The sequence below is a fragment of the Clytia hemisphaerica genome, unplaced genomic scaffold, assembly GCF_902728285.1.
Source record: "Clytia hemisphaerica strain Z4C2 unplaced genomic scaffold, Clytia hemisphaerica genome assembly, whole genome shotgun sequence".
NCBI classification, from domain to species: Eukaryota; Metazoa; Cnidaria; class Hydrozoa; order Leptothecata; family Clytiidae; genus Clytia; species Clytia hemisphaerica.
The window spans coordinates 44,651-66,969 of NW_027103316.1; the positions used below are offsets into that span (position 1 = coordinate 44,651).

General features: G+C 35.5%; 1 protein-coding gene across 2 annotated transcripts; it reads left to right on the forward strand.

Moving 5' to 3' along the window:
- Positions 1-269: 269 nt before the first annotated feature.
- LOC136813809 (transcription initiation factor TFIID subunit 3-like) lies at positions 270-19,580 on the forward strand. 2 transcript variants are annotated; one of them, XM_067070297.1, is made up of 8 exons: positions 270-416; positions 10,221-10,425; positions 10,606-10,851; positions 12,767-14,250; positions 16,283-16,431; positions 16,950-17,139; positions 17,632-17,732; positions 19,088-19,580. In XM_067070297.1, the coding sequence occupies exons 2-8, from the start codon at positions 10,245-10,247 to the stop codon at positions 19,200-19,202; spliced, it is 2,466 nt and encodes an 821-aa protein (XP_066926398.1). In that variant the 5' UTR covers positions 270-416; positions 10,221-10,244; the 3' UTR covers positions 19,203-19,580. The 2 variants fall into 2 exon arrangements, with proteins under 2 accessions (XP_066926398.1, XP_066926406.1); XM_067070305.1 differs by lacking the exon at positions 270-416 and adding an exon at positions 8,158-8,244.
- The last annotated feature ends 2,739 nt before the right edge of the window (positions 19,581-22,319 follow it).

The following is a 22,319-nucleotide window of genomic DNA, read 5'->3' on the forward strand; positions in this document are numbered from 1 at the left end:
CTCGTCATTTCTCAATTTACTCGAACTGGATAACTCGCCAAAAATAATTTTCTATTTTTTAATTGTTTTTTGATTTAATAAACTTTTTAATGGCAAATTTCAAATGTTCATATTCACATATGATGTTCATCTTGAATAATTTTCAAAACAATTCATTTAAACATGATTTTTTAAAAGAAGATATGTATATTTTGGTAAAAAGAAATTCTCGTAAACTAAAAGCGATAACTCAAAAGTACAAGAAGGTGCCTAAACAGTCGGACTTAGCGGTAAAAGACTAGAAGTGTAAAGTCGACTGGGGAGGGTAACAAATTAATCAACAACAATGCCGATGGACCCGACTACATCACCTCCGAATTGTGACAGTGCAATCGGATAATGTTACAACGACCTGACGACCAGGCTATTATTATATGGTATAACCCCTTGCTTAGTTTATACTTGTTTATACTTTTACTTGTGCTGTAAAGACATACCAATGTTATGTCAATCAGTCAGGAACAGTCGCCTTATTAGGAGACGCCTCCTGATTAGGAGACCCGTCTCCTAATCAGGAGGGAGGAGGTTCACACGTCTCCTAATCAGGAGACGGGTGTAATTATCTCGTGAACGAGCAAACTGCGCATGATTTGATTGCTCCCAGTGGAAAGAGCACAAAAAATTGATTCCATATGGTGATTTTCAGAAAAATCCACCGGTGCCGGTGGAATCAATCACAATACACCGTTTAGCAGGAGTGTCGACTGCGCACGCGTCAATCCAATTTTCCATTGTTTTGATTTTAGCGATCACGGAAAATTCACTCTCCTCCGTAAAAAAACGGTAGGTAAACATCTGGTTCTCATAAGGAAACATAGCAGAAAAACGGTAGGTAAAGAACTCCTTTTAATCATAACTTCTTTTCCTCTTGATGAATTTTTGTGAAATTTTCAGGAGAGACTTATAAAATTATCATTGATATCATGTTCAAATATCTAAATCATTCTCTTTAAAGGAGAGACAAAAATTCACAATGTTTACATTCCTCTAACCTTTCACAGTACTAAAGTGCGCATTTTTACCTACCGTTTTTACCGGGCCTCTGCAATGGAGTACCGTGAAATGCTGAGACTCCTAAACGGTGTATTCTAATAATAGACCTTTTCGCCTTTCCATCCGGCCATATTGAATTGTCCAGACCCGATCAATCGAACTTGTCGAACCAATCGAACAATCGAACTAATCGAACTCCATCGAACGATTAAAGTTCGATTAAAAAAATTATTCGAACCTAATCGAACACTCACAATTTTTGAAGCAACAGCAGTTCGATTAGTTTGGTCAGTAAAAAGTTCGATTAGTTCGATGATATTAAAATCCTCATATCTTCCCTCGCTTGCAAAAACTTTGTCCTGGCACGCGATTGCCAATTTCGACAGTTCCCGGACTTAACAGCTTGATGTTTATTGTACCCAGATATTTGTCTATCCGGAAAAAAAGTCCATAGCCCCTCTGTTGCGATTTCGCGCGCGGCCGAGTGGCGGAATACTACGCCCGCCCCAACAAACCGCTTCTTCTGGCGCTAAAAGGATACAGAAAAAGTGTGTAATCCGTTATCGGAAGTAATTTCCCGATTTACATTCCGAATTTGGCTTTGAAAAGAAGCTAATATACGGTGGCGGAGCAGCACAAACTTGTCGAACAAAATTGGTTTATCGAACTGATCGAACCGAAACCCATTGATCGAACTTAATCGAACACTCACAATCTTTTAAAAAATCTTAGAGTTCGTTCGATTAGTTCGATTGTTCGATTGGTTCGACAAGTTCGATTGGTCGGGTCTGGTTATGCAAAAATTATGGTGGCCGAATTGCCGTGGTGAAATTTCTTTAGAAAGTATGCAAAACATATGCAAAAAGAAAGTATTAATATAAAACTTACTTGCATAATTGGCAGTTTATTAAAGTGTAATCTTGTAGAAGAAAGATTAAATTTGCTTCTTTTTGAAAACTAGAAATAATCAAATTCGCCCATCTCTTAGAACAAGCACTTCAAAAAACCATAACATTAGACATAAACTCAAACTGAAAAATCACCCGCGAAGGTAAAAATAATCCTTATTCGGCTGACGGTAAATTGTTCTCCTGGGAATAGAACCGCCAAACGATCAAATCAAAACATCGATCTGTACCCGCTGAATGTGTGACGTCATAATTACTGCTTTCAGTTTGCGTGTTTTGAAAGTTGGTGTGTGTACTCCATCTTCGTGTAATTTCTTAATGGCATGAAAACAGAATATGCAATGTCTTTAAGAACAAATTCCTAAAAGGCTTTTGTTGTTCGGTTAATATTTCTTTTTGGATTAAGAAATTCCATCTTTTATTGTTCTAATGATTATAAAATTTATTTATAAGATGCTTTGTTGTCTTTTTAATCTTTGTGTAAACTTGCATATGTTTTGCATATTTTCCAACGAAATCCAACCACGGCTTTTTCGTTCCTATATTTTTGCATACAATTCAAGATGGCGGATGGAAAGGCGAAAAGGTCTATAATCCATAAGAACCAATCAGAAGTAAGAATCTGTCTTCTGAACAAAAGCGTCTCAAAAAGAAAAATGGCGGACATGAAAAAAATCAAGAGGGGCTTCCTTGTAGTGCTTTATATTAGGATTGTGATCGATTGCACCGAGAAATTTTGATAATTTTTTTAAAACTTTACCAATTCGAGGCTGCTCTTTCCATTAAAACTAGTTTCAAAATGCGCGGAAAAGCCTAAAGCCCTTAAAATTGAGATCAAAGTTTACTGTCTCCTAATTAGGAGACAGGTCTCCTAATCAAGCTACCCCAAGCGACCTACATGTCTCCTAATCAGGAGACGTCTCCTAATAAGGCGACTGTTCCTGACTGTCAATACCTATAAGTTCCCTTCCATATGTCCAGACGTCCGCGCTCGATAGGATCGATCATCGGAACGGCTCGATGACGGATCGATATGTGATCGATGGATTACTTAACGATCCAGATAGGAGATCGATTTAAGATTCAGCCATTAAAAAGTCTTGAGTATCGATCCTTCGTTGATCCATTATCGAGCTAGTATTTCAATCGAGTATATCGATTCGTCATTGATCGTTAGCTAATCGATTCGTCATTGATCGTTAGCTAATCGATTCGTCATCGATCGTTAATCGATTTGTTATCGATCGTAAATCGAGTATGAGTCGATAGGGTCGATAAGATCGATAAAAGATCGATGATAGATCGATAAATAATCGATAACTAATCATGAGCTTAAAAAAATCTTGAGTTTCGATCTTCAATCGATCTCCTATCATCGATCACATATCGATCCGTCATCGAGCCATTCCGATGATTGATCCTATCGAGCGCTGACGTCTGGATATGTGTACAAGCAGAGCAGAGAGCAAGATTTTGCATCATTCTCCCATCATATATTCGCCAGCATTTTTTTAAAGATTCCTCTAGCTTTTTTCTGCTATTTATATAGGTACAGAAAATCTTGCGTTTAGTTCAGACAGTTTATAGCTTAGGAACACTCAGTCGAGGATTATGCCCTAAATAAGAGAATACCCAAGTTAGAGGATTACCTTATTTAGGAGATTTTCAGTCTCTTATTTAAGAGAACGTTACCTAAACTAGGAGGATTCTGTACGTTTCACAAATTTACTTCAGAGCAGACTTTTTGCGCAATATGAAAATAAGATCACGTGAAAGATCACGTTTCCGTGATTCCGATGACCCAAAAACCAAAATTAAATAGCTTTTCATTCTTTTTCAAACTTCGAAAAACCATAAATAGCCTCATTTGCATGTGTTGACGTAATTTTTTAAATAATGAAGAAACACCCTCGACCTTCAAAACGCGTTTTTTCGTTTATTTAGGAGAGACAAGAGCGACTCACTTTCTGTTTGAACCGTGTTTTGACCGCGCTTAAACGCGTTCTTAAATATGGCCCGATCTATATTATTACTTTTCACGAAATTCTCATGATGTAGATCGGCCTTTAGATTGATAGACCCTAACCATCCTAGGTCCACGAAACAAAAGCAGAACTCAACCAAATTTTGCTAGAAGGGAGAAAAAAACGTGCTGAGTCGATCTATGAAGTTCAAAAATGATGAGAAGGCCAAAAATTAACGAAGAAAGAAAAGTCTCCTAGTTAAGAGAAAGAAATCTCCTACTTAAGAGACCTTCTCTTAAATAGAGTATATCTCTTATTTAGGGCATAATCCTCGACTGACATTAGGTGCTGCCTAGTTTGTTTGGGAACGCGAAATACAAACGCGAACTACCCATGTCTAAACTTTTCAATATATCTCCAGAACTAACAGATTTTTTGAAATTTTGTAAAAAGGTCCAAATTCCTGAATAGTTTTGCTATGTTCTGTGAAAAAATCATAACCATCAGTCAAATACTCGTTCATCTATTTAAGATTGAAGACAAAAATTTGCGAAGAAAAATAAACCTTGAGCACAAAAAATGCTTTTTTAAACACTTTTTTCCACCGAAAAACAAATAACTTTTATAGACTTACCTTCCCCAAACATTGAAGAAGCCAGGGCCCATGGCAAAAAAAATATAGTGACTTAAGGCGCAACCATGGTTTTCGCGAACGAATGGAAAATTTTCGATTTTGACCTGCCTTATTTGGCTAAAACAGCTTCCTTTTTGTTCTGATTTTCTGAAAGATAATAAATATTTATTTAATAAAACATGAAAAAAGGGACAAGAAAACTGTTGAGTTAGTTTGTTTAGAACAAAAGAGTATAATTAGACTTATTTGAGTGTCCATCGGTCCCCTTTTAAAAAGGTTTTAACGTTTTTATTGGCACGCGAGAAATTTTTTTTTTGCTTTGCAAAAAAGGGGGGGGCCATCTGGAAGCCTCTACTAATTAAAGTAAATGAGATAAGATAAAACCTTAAAATCAACCAGAATTTACAACCTTTCGTCCAAAGCAAAAGACGTGCTTTTCTCGCCACCATCTTGTTTTAGAATGAGAATTATTTTCGGTTCCAGTTCTCACAGTCTTTTTTTCATCCAATCAGATCAAGCGATTTCACTTTCGCTTTCTCTAGTCCAATAAGACTGCGGGATTTGAGTCATGTGACATCTCTATTGAAAAACCCGCGCGGAATAAAATAGAAATACAGGGGGTCACACTATTGGCTACAGGAACTGAAAGCAAACAATTAAGGCCAATATTTTTGGTTTTTCTGAAGGACAAAAGGTATTGGAAGCTTTACTGAAGGAGGGATAAGGCTGGGACTATCTATTTAAAAGAAATGGACAAAAAAGGCACTTTTTTGGGTGATAATTAAGATTTTACTTAGAAACTTTAATTCTCTTACCCCCGTCTCGGGCCCCCCTGATATGAGCAAGGGAACCATGTTGGCCACCGTTACTGAAAATTTCAGACCAAAACAAACAAGGAATTAATTCCTGTAACTCGATGAAAATTGGAACAAGCTGGTTTTTGACTGTTTCTGATCGATCATGTTCAAAAATAGTGTGACATTTAGGGAACTCAAAAATTGATAAAAATATAGTATTTCTTGAATAACTTGGGAAATATGTCAAATAAAACGTTGAAATTTTATATGATGATCGGTATTTACACAAAGAACATATTTTGATGAAAAAAAATGGTAAAATGAGTAAAATGTGTGGCTCCAGGTCCAAATATGTCCAAATATGTGTTTTGTCAGCCACCTCAAAGGAGGAAATGGTTTGTTTGAAAATGACACTTGAATCGGTAACTAGAGGTATCATATTATCTCAAAACAGATAAAGGAGCAACATTTTGAAACTGGTTGGTTTCAAAAAGCCACCAGTGTTGTCAGCCACATAAACGACTCATAGCTTATCTTGAAATATCTTGTAACCTTGTAGCCACTTAATTTCACTCCAAAACAATTGGAAAGGTTAATCGTTCTACTTATGCTTGGTGAAAAAATAAACTGTTAGCCACCAAAAATACTCATTTTATTAACAAAATTGTCAACCACTTTGAAAATGTCACAAAACAGGCCTTTATTTTTGAACACGATCGATCCTAAAGTGCTATTTTTTGGTAAAAGCTATACAATTTATGTTTGGATTTCTAGAAAGCTTACTGTACCCATTCATTGTCAATATATTTTTTCTCTCCATGGAATAAAAAGATATAGTCAAATCTTGTAGGGTCATTTTTCAAAAAAATTTTGCCAAAATTAATTTTCACAATTCGCCATTTTACCCTACGCAAACGCACGGGTCTTGCAGTTAGTCACACTAGGAAATTAAACAACATCAGTCATCTACAGGATGTAATTGCAACAACAAGGATGAGAGTTCCCAAGACAATTAGATGATTAAAACTTAAAAGCTTAAAATGAGACAAAATGACCGATTGCGAACGTGCAACAGCCAGAATATCAACCAACCAAATTTTGTCATTCAATTCCCGAGACAGCACTTCGATTTTTAAGGCCTTGTTTATAAGTTAAAGTAAAAATAATTCCGCACATGTAAATGGGTCAGTGTTTGAGGTCTGGCAAAATTTCCGGGAAATTTTTTAACCTTTTTTCTTGAAATTGGTAGTTTAAGGTCTGATAAAGATACTTATGGGTTTAATTTGTGGCTGCAGGGTTTTCAATGGGCTTAAAGTGTGGCTTCAATCACTAATTTATCAATTTACACAATCCAGGTTGGGTTTTGTTTTCGAAACATGAATATTTGCAAAGTCTAATGCAAAACAAACACAATCTGACACAATACAGTGTTATTTTAAGAAAAAGTGTACATTTTGTGGCTGCAAATACCATTTTTTGTACGTATAACCCTCTGAGCTGTTACATATAAGTATTAGTTGGCATTTTTAGGGTTGGGTTATGTGCTGTCCTGTTTTAAGACTTCAATATTTTTTAACCATTTTTCTTGAAATTGGTAGTTTAAGGTCTTGTAAAGATACTTATGGGTTTAATTTGTGGCTGCAGGGTTTTCAATGGGCTTAAAATGTGGCTTCAATGAAAGCATATATGAAAAAAATTGTCAACTTTGAGCCGCAATTCTAGCCCAATGACCCAATAATTTTGGTTCCATTTTTGATATTTTGTGGATAAACCTTTTTGCTACGAGTTTCATCTGAAAAAAATGATTTTTACTCATTGAACAAATTTGTGGCAAAAAAATTTTTCAACCTACTTATATCACCTTTAGAACCAATATTGTGAAGTTTCGTTTGAAAAGAGTTATTTTTAAAAAGGATGTTCAAATTTCTTTTTTTTTTGCTGTTTTTGAAAACCTCACACAATTTTTGAATGCCATCCCCCCTTCGCGTCAATTTGACGTTAGTCAAGAATCGTTATCGTTAGTATCGATATGTGAGTGACCCCTTAAAATTATCTACCATTATGACTTTCTTGAAGCCATTCCAAAATTAACCAATCAAGTTATGTATCGGAATTCCTATGGGTAGGGAGTTCTTTTCCGAGATTTATAAAATAGCTGCCGTAACTTGGTCTAATGTCGACATCCCTCCTCTAATTCCGACACCCTCTTTAACTTTATCAGCTGAAATTGATAGAAAAGGTCAAAACTTTTTTCATTGCTCAGTGGTCAGAGAGGAATGATCCTTTTTCAATCAGCGATTCAAGCCCTCATATTATTCCTGTCTCTAAAGAAGGGTGTCGGAATTAGATATTAGACCAACTTACGGTAAGTCGGCAAAAAAACTTTTCCCGGGGGTAGAGGAAAAAACAGAACCGCTATCATTTGTTTTTTATTTACCCATAATTATTTAAATTTATCACATGCTTAAAATGAATAAGTAAATAATATTAAATATACTATTTGTTTTTTTCAGAAAATAAACGCTTACAAATTGAGATACCATGAGTGGTCCTAAATCCGACAGCCCTGTCTAATTCAGACCCCCCAAATAACTGTTATGAAAAATTTCTATGTTTACAAACATTCCCTCTCCAAGTTGAACGATAAACTATTGCATGAACTCTCGAAACAAAACATCTAACAAGATTTTCAAGATGTCAATTAATGTAATTTTAAAGAGTTGTAAAAATAATTACTTTTTACGATGCTGTTACTATTGTTGTCATTTATGATGTTGTACATATTGCAATAAAAAATTACGTTTTGTATAAGAAGCAATTATTGTTATTTGGTTCAATTGGTTCAATGTAGGTATCAAATCTCTCAGTTTAGTTGACACTTTGGTATCTTCGTTACGCCAGAGCAAAAGGTTTGTTTTTATTTTAGTTTGTATCTTTAAAAGAACCCATCGGATTTAGGCAGGGCTGTCGGATTTAGGACCACTCGCGGTAGCTTATCATTGTAACACCCCCGTATTTGGATCATTCTATCGTGGGTGCAAAATAAGGCGAAACTAAGTAGTGCCCTTGGCCATGATTGCCGCCTCATCTCTATTTGACCGCGTGGCGATAATGCGAGCTAATCATTTTCGCACTGGTGGGGAAAACGAAAGTGATTGATATTCTTTGAAGGAATAACGTCAGAAAAAGACCCATTGACCAAAAAATGTATTTTTTTTTCTTTAGTTCTGTTACAATTTTTCAGTTTCTTCTAGGTTCCCCACCTAGAGTAATCTTTTTTTTGTAGGGGTTATCTTGCTGCGTTGCAGCGAAAATGTATTCAATTCAATCAAGGAAAATTCAATTGTGGTTGAGAATCGATCTTATGAAGATGAAAAAATTTAGGCAATACAATTTTTTCCGAACTCTGAAAAACTCTAATTTCGATCTTTTTTAAAGCTAAATAGGTTGCGGGATTTGGGTTAGCGAGGCATTTTTGATAAAGGTTAACTACTGACCCTAATTTTTGGTGCTAAGGCGAGACCAATTTAATTTGTTGTTCTACGGGCAGATCGTTAGAAAAATATGGGTCGGTCGGTCTGTAAAATAAGAATAAATTTTTCATTTATCAGGGTTGGTAAGGTACTGAAAATATTTTCCAAAAAATATCTGGATCAAAAGTTCACTTTTTTATCTTTGATGAAGATCATAATAAAATTTTAGTGTATGGAATGCGTTCTTGATTTTCTAAATTTTCAATTTCTTGAATTAAATTTCAGCTTTATTCAAATTTAATTCTTACAAATAACTAGTGTGTGAAATATATTTTAGTGGAAATTCAATATTATTATTTTTTTGATTTTAGCAAAATAAGGTCGGTCGGACCCGTAGAACAACAAATTAAATTGGTCTGGCCTAATGGCTTTTCGGCGCCTTGGATAACATAAAGCTTTATTTGTTCTAATTGGTTCTAATTTGTTGAAAAATACCGGAAATATGCCGGAAAATTCATCATTAGTCTGATTTTTTGCCCAAAGATGCATATTAGCAATGCCCAAAACATGGCCAAGTCCGATTTTTGAGAAAAATTATTTTGCGACCGAAAATGCTGGAAATAAATACCGGAAATCGCCATTTTGCATTTGCATTTTGCATTTCAAACATTATTGATAACAATGCCCACCATCAAGCATGATTCAATTGTCAATAAAACTGATTTTTGCAACCGGAACTTTCTATTTCTTTTTTCTCTACTCCCCTAATGCGTTATGCATTTTTGCTAAACGCTATGTTTTCTGACTGATTGTTTACATTTTTCTCTTTATTGCTATTTAACTTTCATCATCAAGTAGGTCCATTCAGTATGTAAACTTGTTTTAATTTTAGCAAAATTAAGCCATGATTTTGATAACATAATTGAAAAGCGAGATATCCTTGGCATCCTTGATTAGTCTGTATTTAAATTATATATATAGTTTAAGCAAGTAAGTCTATATGACCACAGATGGAGGCAACCTGATATCTCCCTAGATTGCTCTACTTACCCTTGATCCTTATTGTTGCTCCTTATTGTTAAGTATCAAGCAGTGAAGCATTAAGTACTAAATGTATGAGCTGGCTGGAGATTGAACCATACTTCAGTCACATAGTTTTAAATAGGAATTATCTGACAGTAACCACCCTACTTTAACAAGAATCTGCCTTGTTAATTGATATACCAGTAACCTCTGGGAGGGATTACAACAGGCGCCTTACACCCCTATTGATATTTGAAGGCCGTCTATCCAGTACTTTAAAAAAAAGGCTTTCTGTTTTAATGAATTCAATTTTGTGTTCAATGTTCAATGTTTTGTAGATCAACCAGATAGGTCCAAAAAAGTATTACTTGTTATTTCGTTATTTTTAGGAAAAAACATGGTAAAATAATACAATGGCCAATCCAAATGACAAAAAGGATTACATCAGAACCTCGTTAGGGCTAGCAACTGCACAAATATGCCAGGGGCTTGGATGGCATTCAGTTCAACGATCATCTCATGACGTTTTGACTGATGTTTTGGAGCGATACCTCTCTCTTGTTTCTAAGAGAGCTGCACTGGTTAGTCAAACATGTAAGTTTCTCAGACAGAAATTTAAATTTCTCAAGCCTGGACAGACAGAAATTTCTTTTTGTTGCTTCTTTAATACTAGCTTTCCCTTAAATAAAAAACCTTAAAACTCCTTGGTCATTGAAATTTTCAGAAAACATGTATCTTCCTTGATTGAAGTTAATTTTTCTTGTCTTGATACAGGTTGTCGGACTGCTCCGAACCTCGATGATGTTGTGTTGGCTTTCAAACAACTAGGAATTCAGATCCACGAGTTACAAGATTACATGCATCAAGTTGAACCTGCTCCATCACTCAAATGCATTCCCAAAGCGCCAATAGAACAGAATTCTAATTGTCTACTCGATTTTTCTGGTGAAGATTTTCTGCCACCTTTGATCGATATCAGTATCAAAGAAGAGGAAATTACCGAAGAAGAGGCTGAAGACGGTAGGGATGTATTTTGATCTAGTAACATCACATCTCTGTCTTGCAGCCCCAGTGGAACTTTTTTACTCAGTGGGGATAAAAATTCCTGTTGAAATCCCAATGGGGATAGAAATTCTATTGCTCCAACGTTAAAAAATCCATGGGGATAGTTTTGGAGTGCAATTTTTAAACATGGAATTTCGAATGGGGACAAAATCAAAGTCAATTTCCCAGTGGGGCTGAAATTACAGGGTTTTTCCCCAACGGGGACGAAATTTTTGCCAAACTTTTCAATGGGGCTGGGGTCCCAGTGGCTCTGTGACACAGGGGTTTAACATTTGACCTTGTAGGCTATTACAGTATCGGAAAAAACAATTGGAAATCAAATGTTAAATTCCGTTATGTTGGAAATTAAGTATCTTTTGCCAAACTCGAAAGGGAAGTCATCCACCACACGGGGTTTCCGATCAGCACATTCTTTTCCACGATACGGGTAACCAAAATGATCTTTTAAATAAGAAGAATAATATCAGGTCTTTTAAAACCTTTACAGTTCCTGATATTCGAAATTTAATAGGTTTTACTATCGCAACGAGAGAAATTCGGTCTTACAATTATGAAACTTGAAACCCTATACCGACGGTATTATCATATGACATGTTTTGAAGACAAAAATCCTTTTCTTGTCTGGGAGGCATTCTGCTCTGTAAAATACACAAACAGGTGTTCTGGAACTGGATCAGAGGGTTAAAATGTTTCTTACCCCCTAAGGTACCATTGTACCAAATTTTATTCTTTCTAGCCGAAAATGCATAATTGCATTCTTTTTTTTGCACACTTTCCCTGGATTACATTATGTACGATTTTCTAAGCAAATAAGCCAAATGTGTATTATTTTGAGCTTCAACATTTTTAATTAAAATCTTTGAATGTACTAATTTTGAAAGTATATGAGATCTTACAAAGTTCTTCAAATATAGATTTGATATCTTTCATCGCATTTTTCTTGCATAATTGTTATATTTGCTCAACAATTTATGATATTTGTATCAACTTATTTTGAAGAGAAGTAATACTTAACTCTTGAAGCATTTCGGATAGTTTACATAAAAAACTACTACAGGAAAATTCCAATATTATTGTTTGACTTTCAGTGTTTAAAAAAAGTTCAGGTGTTAAAATAAAAGTTTTTCAGCTCAGTCTGTCTTTTGACAAACTGTTTCTCCTAATTATGAAATTTCACGAACACGTTTGTTATTTTTCGTGATATTTTCTCTGCTTATTGTGAAGAGACATCTTTATAACATGAAGATTTACCTACCGCGTTTTGTCACTGATTTTCGTAGAAGTGAGTTGAATCTTTCAAATTGTATTACCTCGTACCGTAAACTCTCTGATAATCACGGACGTGTATCATAAATTTCATGTGCTATAACGAAACTTTCGAAAAACTTTATGCAAAATAGTGCCAGGGTGAGATAAAATACTCTTCTTGGGGATAAGCAATAAGGTTAAACAGTACCCCAGTACCCTATTAAACTTATAAAGAGTCAATATAACAACTGGACACGGACACTTGAGTGTCCAGTTGCTTTATTGTTGTTAATTCATTTTTCTCTCTTTGTATTTTACACGTCCTTTTTTTTACAAGAACATCCAAAAAATTTTGAAGCCTTCTTAACTTTTTTTAGTTTTAAGCCTGAAAACGTTCTTAATATGTTCTTATTTTCACCATTTTTTGAGCATCTTTGTCCATTTACCCAAGAAATTGGGTATTGGAGTCGTCAAAGTCTTAAAATGTTCTCAACTTATTCTTAACTTTTTGGCCACCGAAGCCTTACGTTCTTATATAATTTGTTCTTATAAAAAACGTGTAGTATTGTTTAACAAAGATATCATACTTTTGCTTCATTCTTCATTTTTCTTTCATTTACAGCTACTCCCGATGCGAACGATGAGTCTTCGAAAGGGGAGCGTCCAAAAACCATCACTTTCCGTACAGACAGTATCGAAAGTCCACCTTATTCACCTCTTGAGCCGAAAAGTCTCAACCTGAACGCGTTACAAAATATGGACTTGACGCGACCGGATTTGAAAGTAACCACACCAAAAGGTTACACACCAACCTTGACCACTCGCCCTGTCGTTGCCACAATCTCAAGTCTTGTTAACAGCACAGTGAAATCGCCTTCGCCTGCCGAACGAAAACGTACTCCCACTCCAACCCATTCAAAATCAACGAAAAAGGAGAAGAAAGAATCGAAGAAAACTGAATCTCCTCAATCCTTACTCTCTCCGCCAACTAGTACCAAAAGTAAAAGCCCTTCTCCTAAGCTATCCAAGAAATCGAAACCAGCTCCTCCATCGCCCGCCGCGCTTGCTGCAAAAGAGAAGGAACGTGAACAGAAAGAAAAGGAGAAGAAGGAGAAAGAACAAAGAGATAGAGAAAGGCGGGAAAAGGAGAAACGAGAAAAAGAGCAGAGAGATCGTGAAAGACGAGAACAAAAAGAGCGCGAAAAACAGGAAAGAGAAAGAGAAAAACAAGAGTTGAAAGAACAAAAGGAACGCGAAAAGCAAGAACGAGAACGCGAAAAACAAGAACAAAAAGAGCGCGAAAAAAAAGAAAGGGAGCGTGAGAAAGAGCGACAGAAACAAAGAGAACTTGAATTGAAAAAGGAGAAGGAAATACAAGAGGAGGAAGAGAGGCTGGCGCAATTCGAAAGAGAACGTGAACAATCCGACCCTTTCGATGATGACCCGCCCTCTTCGCCTAATCGCACTTATCTTTTACACGCCCCACGGGAAGATTCACCCACTTCCACCCTCTTCAGTCCGCCTCGCGTTCGAATAGCATCATATCAATCGGACAAAAAGAAACCTAAGGACAAAGAGAAGAGAGAGAAAAAAGACTCTAGTAAAGAAGACAAGAAATCCAAACACAAGAAAAAATCTTCTACGCTCAGTAGTCCAGCTTCGTCCATAGGCTCACTAAAATCTCCGCCTTCCGCCAAATCTGATTTATTATCTCCGCCCAAGCTTTCACAACCCATAATAAAACATGAGAAATCTTCTAATAAAACTGTTATGTTCCCACCAGATAGTTCACCTGATATTACAGACTCTCCCGCAAAGCACACTTTCGCGTCGCCTGAGGAACGGAAATCTATCAAACAGGAAGAGGATGAAAGTCCGTTGAAAATAAGCCCGATCTCTTTAAGTAAACACGTGAAGAAAGAAGCGAAAACAGACGTTTCTGAGAATGAAATCGACGTCACCTCCTTTTCACAAGGAGAAGAAGCAGTGCCTAGTTATAGTGAATCCTTTCAACCAAATATGTTCTTCCCAACCAAATTCAAAGACGAAAAGAAGAAAAAGAAGAAAAAGAAATCTGAGAAAGATCGAGACGAAAAAATGAGAAAGGTTTGTGTCCCACTGATCTATTAGACGGGGTTTTCTTATCCTTCTTCGGGGAAAAAAGCTTCCTGCAAAGTGAATTTGTTTAATTCTTCCTGAGATGCGTGAAATTATTGTCGGCATCGTTTTCAATTTTATTAGGTTCACAAAAAGGTTTCTCTCTTTAAGGTGAATTTTCTTGAGTTCTAAAAATTTTGAAAGAAATAATCTTTTACCATTGGGAAGAAGAAAGATAAACTTAAATTTTGATGGATCATTTATTAAATTCGACTCATTAGATCAAAAGTTATGCTCCATCGAATAAAAAGTTGCTTCCAGAAAGTGCTCGAAATCGTTGATTAAACAAATTAAACAGAATCATGATAACATAATACATTAGTATATTTTTGAGTCATTAAAAATGATAATTAGCTGTCAAAATAACCTTTTGCTATATAAAGGAGAGTCGAATTTCAATAAAAAAAGAAAAGTAAAAAAAAGTTGAGATTTTTCAGATACACTCATTATTTTAACTCAACTCAACTCAACTCATCGGAAAATGCAGCAAAATCTAGTAAGATTCATGAAAATACATCAAATATGGGTTTCGAGGTAAATCCAGCCTTACATTGACCCAGTCTAGAAGCCAAAATCTGAGTAAAAGTTCGGTAAAAGCATATTAAAATGATTTTGGTGACGATTTCAGACCCTTTCGAGGCTTCAGTTTCAAAATCTATGGATTTAATTACTAAGAATTGCTCTTAATTATGTGAAGGATCTTGCATTTGCCAATTTTAAAATAAGATTTTAATAGGTCTATTTTCAACGATTTCGAGCACTGTCTGAAAGTAACTTTTTATTCAATTGAGCATAACTTTTGATCTAATGAGTCCGATATCAGTTTTGATACAAGCGTGAAAACGTTCAAAAATGCTAATTAGGTATGATGTTGAAATAATAATTTTTTTTAACATTAATTTTTCGAATCTCGAGAAGAGTGAATTCAGGTGAATTGGGAGTGTATTTTTGAGCGAAAATTTACTAAATAACTTGACCAAATGTAAGAAAACGAAATACCTTAAGGGAAGAAATTTTCGCGGAAACAAAATTTCGCGGTTTTCGCGGATTTTGCCTAAAACCGTGAAATTAAGTTCCCGCGAAATTTTACAAAATCTTCAATCCGCGAAATTAAATTCCCGCGAAATTTAATTTATTTCACGCATTCCCCAAAATTCGTACTATTTCAAGCCTAAAAACAGGTTTTTTGCTTATTTAATAACGCTTTTGGCCAAAAATATCCTGCAACCGGGAAATTAAATTTCCGCGAATTTTTCGAAAATCGATGAACCGCGAAATTAAATTCCCGCGAAAAAAAATAATTTGACCAACCGCGAAATTAAATTCCCGCGAAAATTTCTTCCCTTAAGGTATCCAATCCCCTCTACACGCACAATCTCATCTTACGTTTAAACGCGTTAACGTCAATAATTCCAATTTGTTTAGCATGTAGACCGGAGTCGTTTATAATGCATGTAATACAGTAGTATAGGCATTATGTGATAATACGATTACCGTTACGGGATTTAGTTTGTATAAAATTGTCCCCTCCATTCTCCATTGGGCTTTCCCAGAAAAAAAATTTACCCCCACTGTTGAGGATATTGATTTTTCGAAGTATCGAACCCCCTGGATATCCCACTTTATTAGTAAAGACCCCTGGATATCCACTCTTAAAAATATGCTCAACCCCCTGGATATCCTCTCTTATAAAGATGATTACCCCTGGATATCGTATTTTTTTACTTAAAAAGACACTTTACCCCCTGGATATCCGCTCCCTTGTAGAAATTTAATCCCCTGGATATCCACTTTTGAACGAAAATCGTTAACCCCCTGGATATCCGATATCCTCAACAGGGGGGGCACGGACTATTTCTGGAAAAGCCCATTACTTTTTGCTTTATTTCTACTATGTCTGATTTAGTCGTCTAGCTTGATAGACTATTTAGCATACTTTGGACCACAACTTTCAATAATCGTTTTTTCTTCCATTTGTTAGAAAGAAGACAGAGAGAAGAAGAAGGATCGTAAACGAAAACTGGAAGAATCTCCAACGCCTTCATCATCCTCTACCTCCACAATGATTCCAAAACTCACTTTGAAAATGGGAAGTGAAAAGATCAGTGACGACCCTCCACCTGCAAAAATGTAAGCTGTTAATGTGTTCTGCTTTTACTCTTTACTGACAATAATTGGCTACAAGCTCATTAGATTTTTGCTCTGACATCTTTGTTTGAAAAGTTTTACTACAAGCTATTTTCCAGAGATAGCATGTCTATGTTCGAAGTTTGCGATAAATGTCCAATCATTAAGTAAAGGGACATAAAAGTAGTAAAATGTAAACATTGCGCGAACCACGTGTCATTAAAGAGAAAAATTAAAATCACGTGTCCAAAACGAACTTGTAAAACAATTGAAACAATCAAAATCAGCCATAGTTGTTTTGATTTTGTATCCCGCTGCATACGGTTTGTTTACAAATTTCGTTTGTACTTTTATGTCCCTTTAACTTTAAAAGATCTAAAAACAAAAGATATTTGACAACTAAGCAACATTGCCTGGTGAAAAACATTTTTCGGACCATCAAATCTGAGTTTGACTCGAAAAGAAATTTGAATCTAGGAGATCATAAATAAACAACGTTCGTTGTAAATCTTTTCTATCAGACCAAAGAAGCGAGCGGGATCGCCGCCACTCAGCTTGAAAACAGTGCTGAAGCCTTCCACGTCACAAATCGTTAAAAAGAAGAAAGAGAAGAAGAAAGATAAACACAAAGAAAAATCACGTGACTTTGATGACGAGGATGATAATGTATCTAATAGTGGTTTCTACGTCGAATCGCAAACCGATACCGCGGTAAGTGATAGCATATGGAGGCGCTTAAATATTACAAGTCTCTATTAAAGTCTATTCCATAAAATTGGTACACCGTACTTTGTTGGGCATTGCTCTTTCTTAAGGGAAAAATATACAATTAAAAGTTATACCTCGTTGGAAAGATAGTTTTAAGCGGATTGGGCTCTTCCAGAAAAAATCCGTTCATGGGGGGGGTGGAGGATATATTATTTTTTTCATGAATTATCCCTGGACATTTTGATTTTTAACCCCCTGGACACGGGTTATACCCCTGGACAAACATCAAATCAACCCCGTGGACACAAAAAATTACCCCTGGACATTGGAATTTACCCCCTGGACATTGCAATTTTTGGTATTTTTTCAATACCCCTGGACAATTCATCCTCCACCCCCCATGAACAGATTTTTTCTGGAAGAGCCCATTGATGGAATCTTGTAGGTAGATGTAGAAAGGTTTTAAATGGATTCTCATTCTATTCTCATCTTCAGCATAGTTACGATAACAAGATTTATTACTGTCCTGGTTGTGGCAAACCCGATGATGGAAGTCCAATGATTGGGTGTGACAAATGCGATGATTGGTACCACTGGTAAGACACCTTCTAAAAATGAATTCTTAAAATACACAAATTTCCTATCAGCAGATTCGTGTGAAGAAGTCACGAAAAAACATCGAATAAAACTCTGATTGGCTGAGACATGCCAAGATTACCTCATACTTCGGACATTTGAAAAAAAGTATGTTTATGAATACAATACCTTATCGGAATTTTTCTAAAACAGTGATGCATTGTGGGATTGTTTCGGGAGTATTACAATGGAATTCCCTCGAAGAATTCCTAAGAGATTTCTATTCTAATACCTCCAAAAACAATCCCAAAATGCATCGCTTTTTTAGAAAAATCAAAAACTCCGATAGGATCAATTTATAGCCAATCAGAGCTTTGATCGACGTTTTTTCGTGACTTTTACATGATTCTGCTTATAGAAAATTCGTCTGTTAAGATTTAAAGAACCTGTCTGCGGTAAAGTCAGGCTGGTCTAAGGTTTTTAGCGAACTGGAAAAGAGGGCAGTTGAAATATTAGATCCGACCGAAATTTCGGTAGTACCTTGTTGTACCTAACGTGCTTACTTTGATAGACCAGCCCCCCAGTGGTAAGTGGGATCACGATATCGCGCAATTTCTTTTTCTTCAATTACGATCACGCAAATCATCAAAATACTTGAATAATCATGCATCCCTTTGAAAAAGTCCAAATCACGCATCACGGCTCAAAAATCTTTTAAATCACGATCACATTTTGACTTCTGATCACGCAATCACGAAAGTAAAATTCCAAATCACGTAATCACGTTAGAAAAAAGTCCCTATCACGCCATTGCGAAAACCGCTTGGGGGCGGAGGCTCATAGAAGCCAACCTTCATGATTTTAAACCTTATTTAAAACAAGCTCAATGTAATAAAAAGGATACTGTTGCAGTTGGTCCCAGGTTGAAAATACAGTATACTCAGGAGTTCAACATAGGGTGAAAAATTTGCTCGAGATAGAGAATATCTGAGATAAAGGAAGGGAAGAGTTCTAGCATGTGGAGTCTCTATAACTCGAATAGACAAAGAAGTCTTGTAGCCCCTTCAGTCAACATAACAAACCATGTGCGTTTCTTGCACGTGTTTGAGTTATAGAAATTCCACTGTATTGTGAAACCATAGTCCGTATAAAAAATCCCGGTCTGGAAGCCTTTTTTTCCATTGTGTCTTACTTGAAATTTTTTGCTCACTTTTTGATCATGTGATTAAACTTTAAACCAATCCCAAGAGAAGGAATCGGTAACGTGATCAAAAACTGAGCAAATCGACTTTCGTCCTTTGATAGTAACAAAAGGTTAAAACAACAAGCTTCCAGACCAGTGACTATTGTACGTTAAACCTGTTTCATTTTTCAGGCCATGTGTAAATATTGTTGAAGAGCCAGCGGAAGATGAGAAATGGTTTTGTCCGAACTGTCCGGGAGGTGTTACAAAGAAAAAGAAGAAGAAAAAGAAACGAGATGGCGATTGAATACTTTAATCGGATTAAATTTCGCGAGCGAAAAAATCGCAAAATTCTCTGGATTTCATTTCGCGTGGACTTGTGTGGACTTAATTTCGCGAATAAGCTTGAAAACAGCTGAAAATATCATGTTTCTCTACAAATGGAGACTGAAAATCTTGTGGTGGATTTACGTGTTTTCGCGAGTTTTAATTTCGCGAAAATGGCAAAAACTCGCGAAATCGCGAAATTTAATCTCGCGAAAGTTAATCCGATTAAAGTACACGTGTGCATTATTTTTTTATTATTTTTTGCGAATCGTAAAATTGTTTATATTATATACTGCTGTAAATATTCTCCTCTTTTTATCGGTGAAAAAATTCTTATCGATGAATGATTCGAAAATAACATTTTTTATTGTAATAACCTAACGAAAGCCTGGCTCAAGATCATCTGTCCTTTTTTGAATACTAAAGAGTTGAATGTCATATAGAGAATATAAAAAAGTTGATTCGAAATGCTTTTTTCACGCCAATTGAGTAGTTTGTCGGCAAATATTAGTCTAAATAGATGCGCCTACTAACAAAAACAAAAGCCTGTAAACACGAGGAAACAAGCAGGAAACACTAGAATAACACGTCAGCTAATTTTTTTCTTCTTTATAAGTTGTCAGTCATAATCAAGTGATCGATAACTCGCCAATGGATCATCCTCTCTTTCTATTGGTCCAATTCTAATACACGTGATTAATTTTGATCGATACTATTCAAATCTCATGTTACACTCTACTTACATAACAAATAAACAATTTCGAGACTTACTCTTAGGTGCCAAACAAACGGGGGGGGGTTGGAAAAATGTTTCAAATCAAATAAACGGGGGGGGCCTAATTACCGGGGGGGTTGGAAAATGGACTTTTAAAAACCCTAAAAAGGGTCAAAATAGACTAAATTTAGGCTTTTTAGAGTAAAACAAGAAACTTTCATTTTGGGAGCTGGGAATTTTTTCAAAAATTAATAAACGGTCCTAATAACGTCCGGGGGGGGGGGGGGTTGGAAAAAAATCGAAAAAAACGAGCGGGGGGGGGGGCGTTATTGGCACCTAAGAGTATTGAGTAACTTGATCAACTAGTAAAAAGCTAGAGACAAAAACGAACATTAGATTTTGACTGATAACGAGGTACAGTTCCTCACGACAATAATTTCCATCGCCCGAGCAAGGGAGTAGTCGGAAAGGTGGGGTATTTTAGGAGGAGCGCAAAAATCTTTGTAGGAGTTTTAGTTTTAGTCCTATATTTTCACAAAGGATATTGACATAATTGTTTGACCATTTTGGGCAAGGCGAGTCCTCAGAGATTGTTGTTAAAGTGCCCCAACCAATGTCAGTATATTAAGGACACAAAATCGGTCCAAAAAATGAGCAGATTTACCAGATTTTTTGATCCTTGGAGGGAGACGATTTTGATATTTCGTAATTTTGAGATCCTTTCAGATACGTATACCTGTGAGAGACTTTTGAGGATTTGAAAAAGGGACCCTTATGGCTTCACATACCCGACAACCATTTGCCCAAGCCTCCCTCGGGTTCAAACTAGAACAGTGGATTTCAAAGGGAAAGTGAAAAGTATCAAGAATTTTTAATCCTTTGATTCACATGATTATTATTTCTAAAAAATTAAAGTATAGTCAATTCTAAAATTCGTTTTAAAAAATCAAATGGGTATAAAAATTAAATCAGAATATTATCAAAATAAAAAAATAGTCAATAAAATGAAAATTAGTCTTGCATCAAAATACTAATAAATACTCTTTTAAAAAGATAAAAAATATTAAAATAAGTTTTTAGCTATAAAAATATGTAAATTTTAACCAACACCATTCATTCCTCCCTGTATATGTGAAACTTATGGAACAATACCAAGAATAGATTACGCTCACTCCAAGCAAAACTTAAGGGCTCTGACCATAGTGAATTTTTCATAATTGCCGTGTTTAAAATGTGTTTTCTGACTGATGACGATGTAACCAACAAAACTATGGCATGTTATACATTTTCTGTTAGACAAACTATTCCTGAATCTGAAAATTCAAAAATTGCATTGAAAATATTTGAGGAAGAAGAAAATGAAGACTTTGGCGAGGAAGAGTATTTCAACTTTGAAGAGCTTAGTTTCGGCGAAGAAAAAACAATTTTGAAATTTTTTTTGCAGTAGATGGTGTATCTTTTACGGAACAATAAAAATTTTTGCGGAAAATTTTTGTAAATGCTTCTTTGTCTCGAAATCTTCAAAATAGTGGTTTTTCATCAATTTTTCATCTGGATTTTGCTTAAAAAAACAGTCATAACTTTTGAATCATCTTTTTAGAAAAATTTTCCGCAAAATTTAAAATAGTTCAATTCTTTGCGGACAGTGTAAAGAAATTTTGAAAGAAAAAAGTTAATTACTAATTAAAACTAAGCACTTCTCGTAAAAGAGGGTGATGCAACATATTATTAACATCTTTTTAAAGTTCATAACGTCATTTTTGCAATTAAATTCTTAATTACTCTTAAGGGATTCGATTAAAAAGCAATTTATAAAGGCAATTCTTTGTTAAAAGTGTTAAGGAACCTGAAATATAACTTTTATGTTCAAATACCATAATCAATTTTTGGACTACATGTTTTTTTTTATAAGCATACAAAAATCCGAAAACAGGCTCAGAGATGCTTAGGTCGAAAGCTTGATAAGGCTGAAAAATGCTCGAGGGGATGCTTAAACCTAAAGCATAAATTTAGGGAAATACTGAAAATCCGTAAAATTCCAGCCAAAAAAAGCCAAAATCAGGAAAAAAACATTTTTCGTAGGCTCAAGTAATGCTTGCCATATGCTTAATTTTTCCCCATATCTGAGCCTAGATATGCTTATAAGTGCAATGTTTATAAAAAAAACATGTATGGTCAAAGCCCTTTAAGCCGACAAGGTATTAGCGAGTTTATGTATTTGCACTTTTTAGGTAAAGTGACTATAGCGATTTGGAAAAACCTGCAGTTATGAACCGCAAAATCGAGGACGGTAAAAGTGCTGATTTACCGTCGTCCCCGGCTGGTTAGGATTTAGACAAATTAGAACCTTATCGTCACCGCCGCAGAAAAATACACATACAT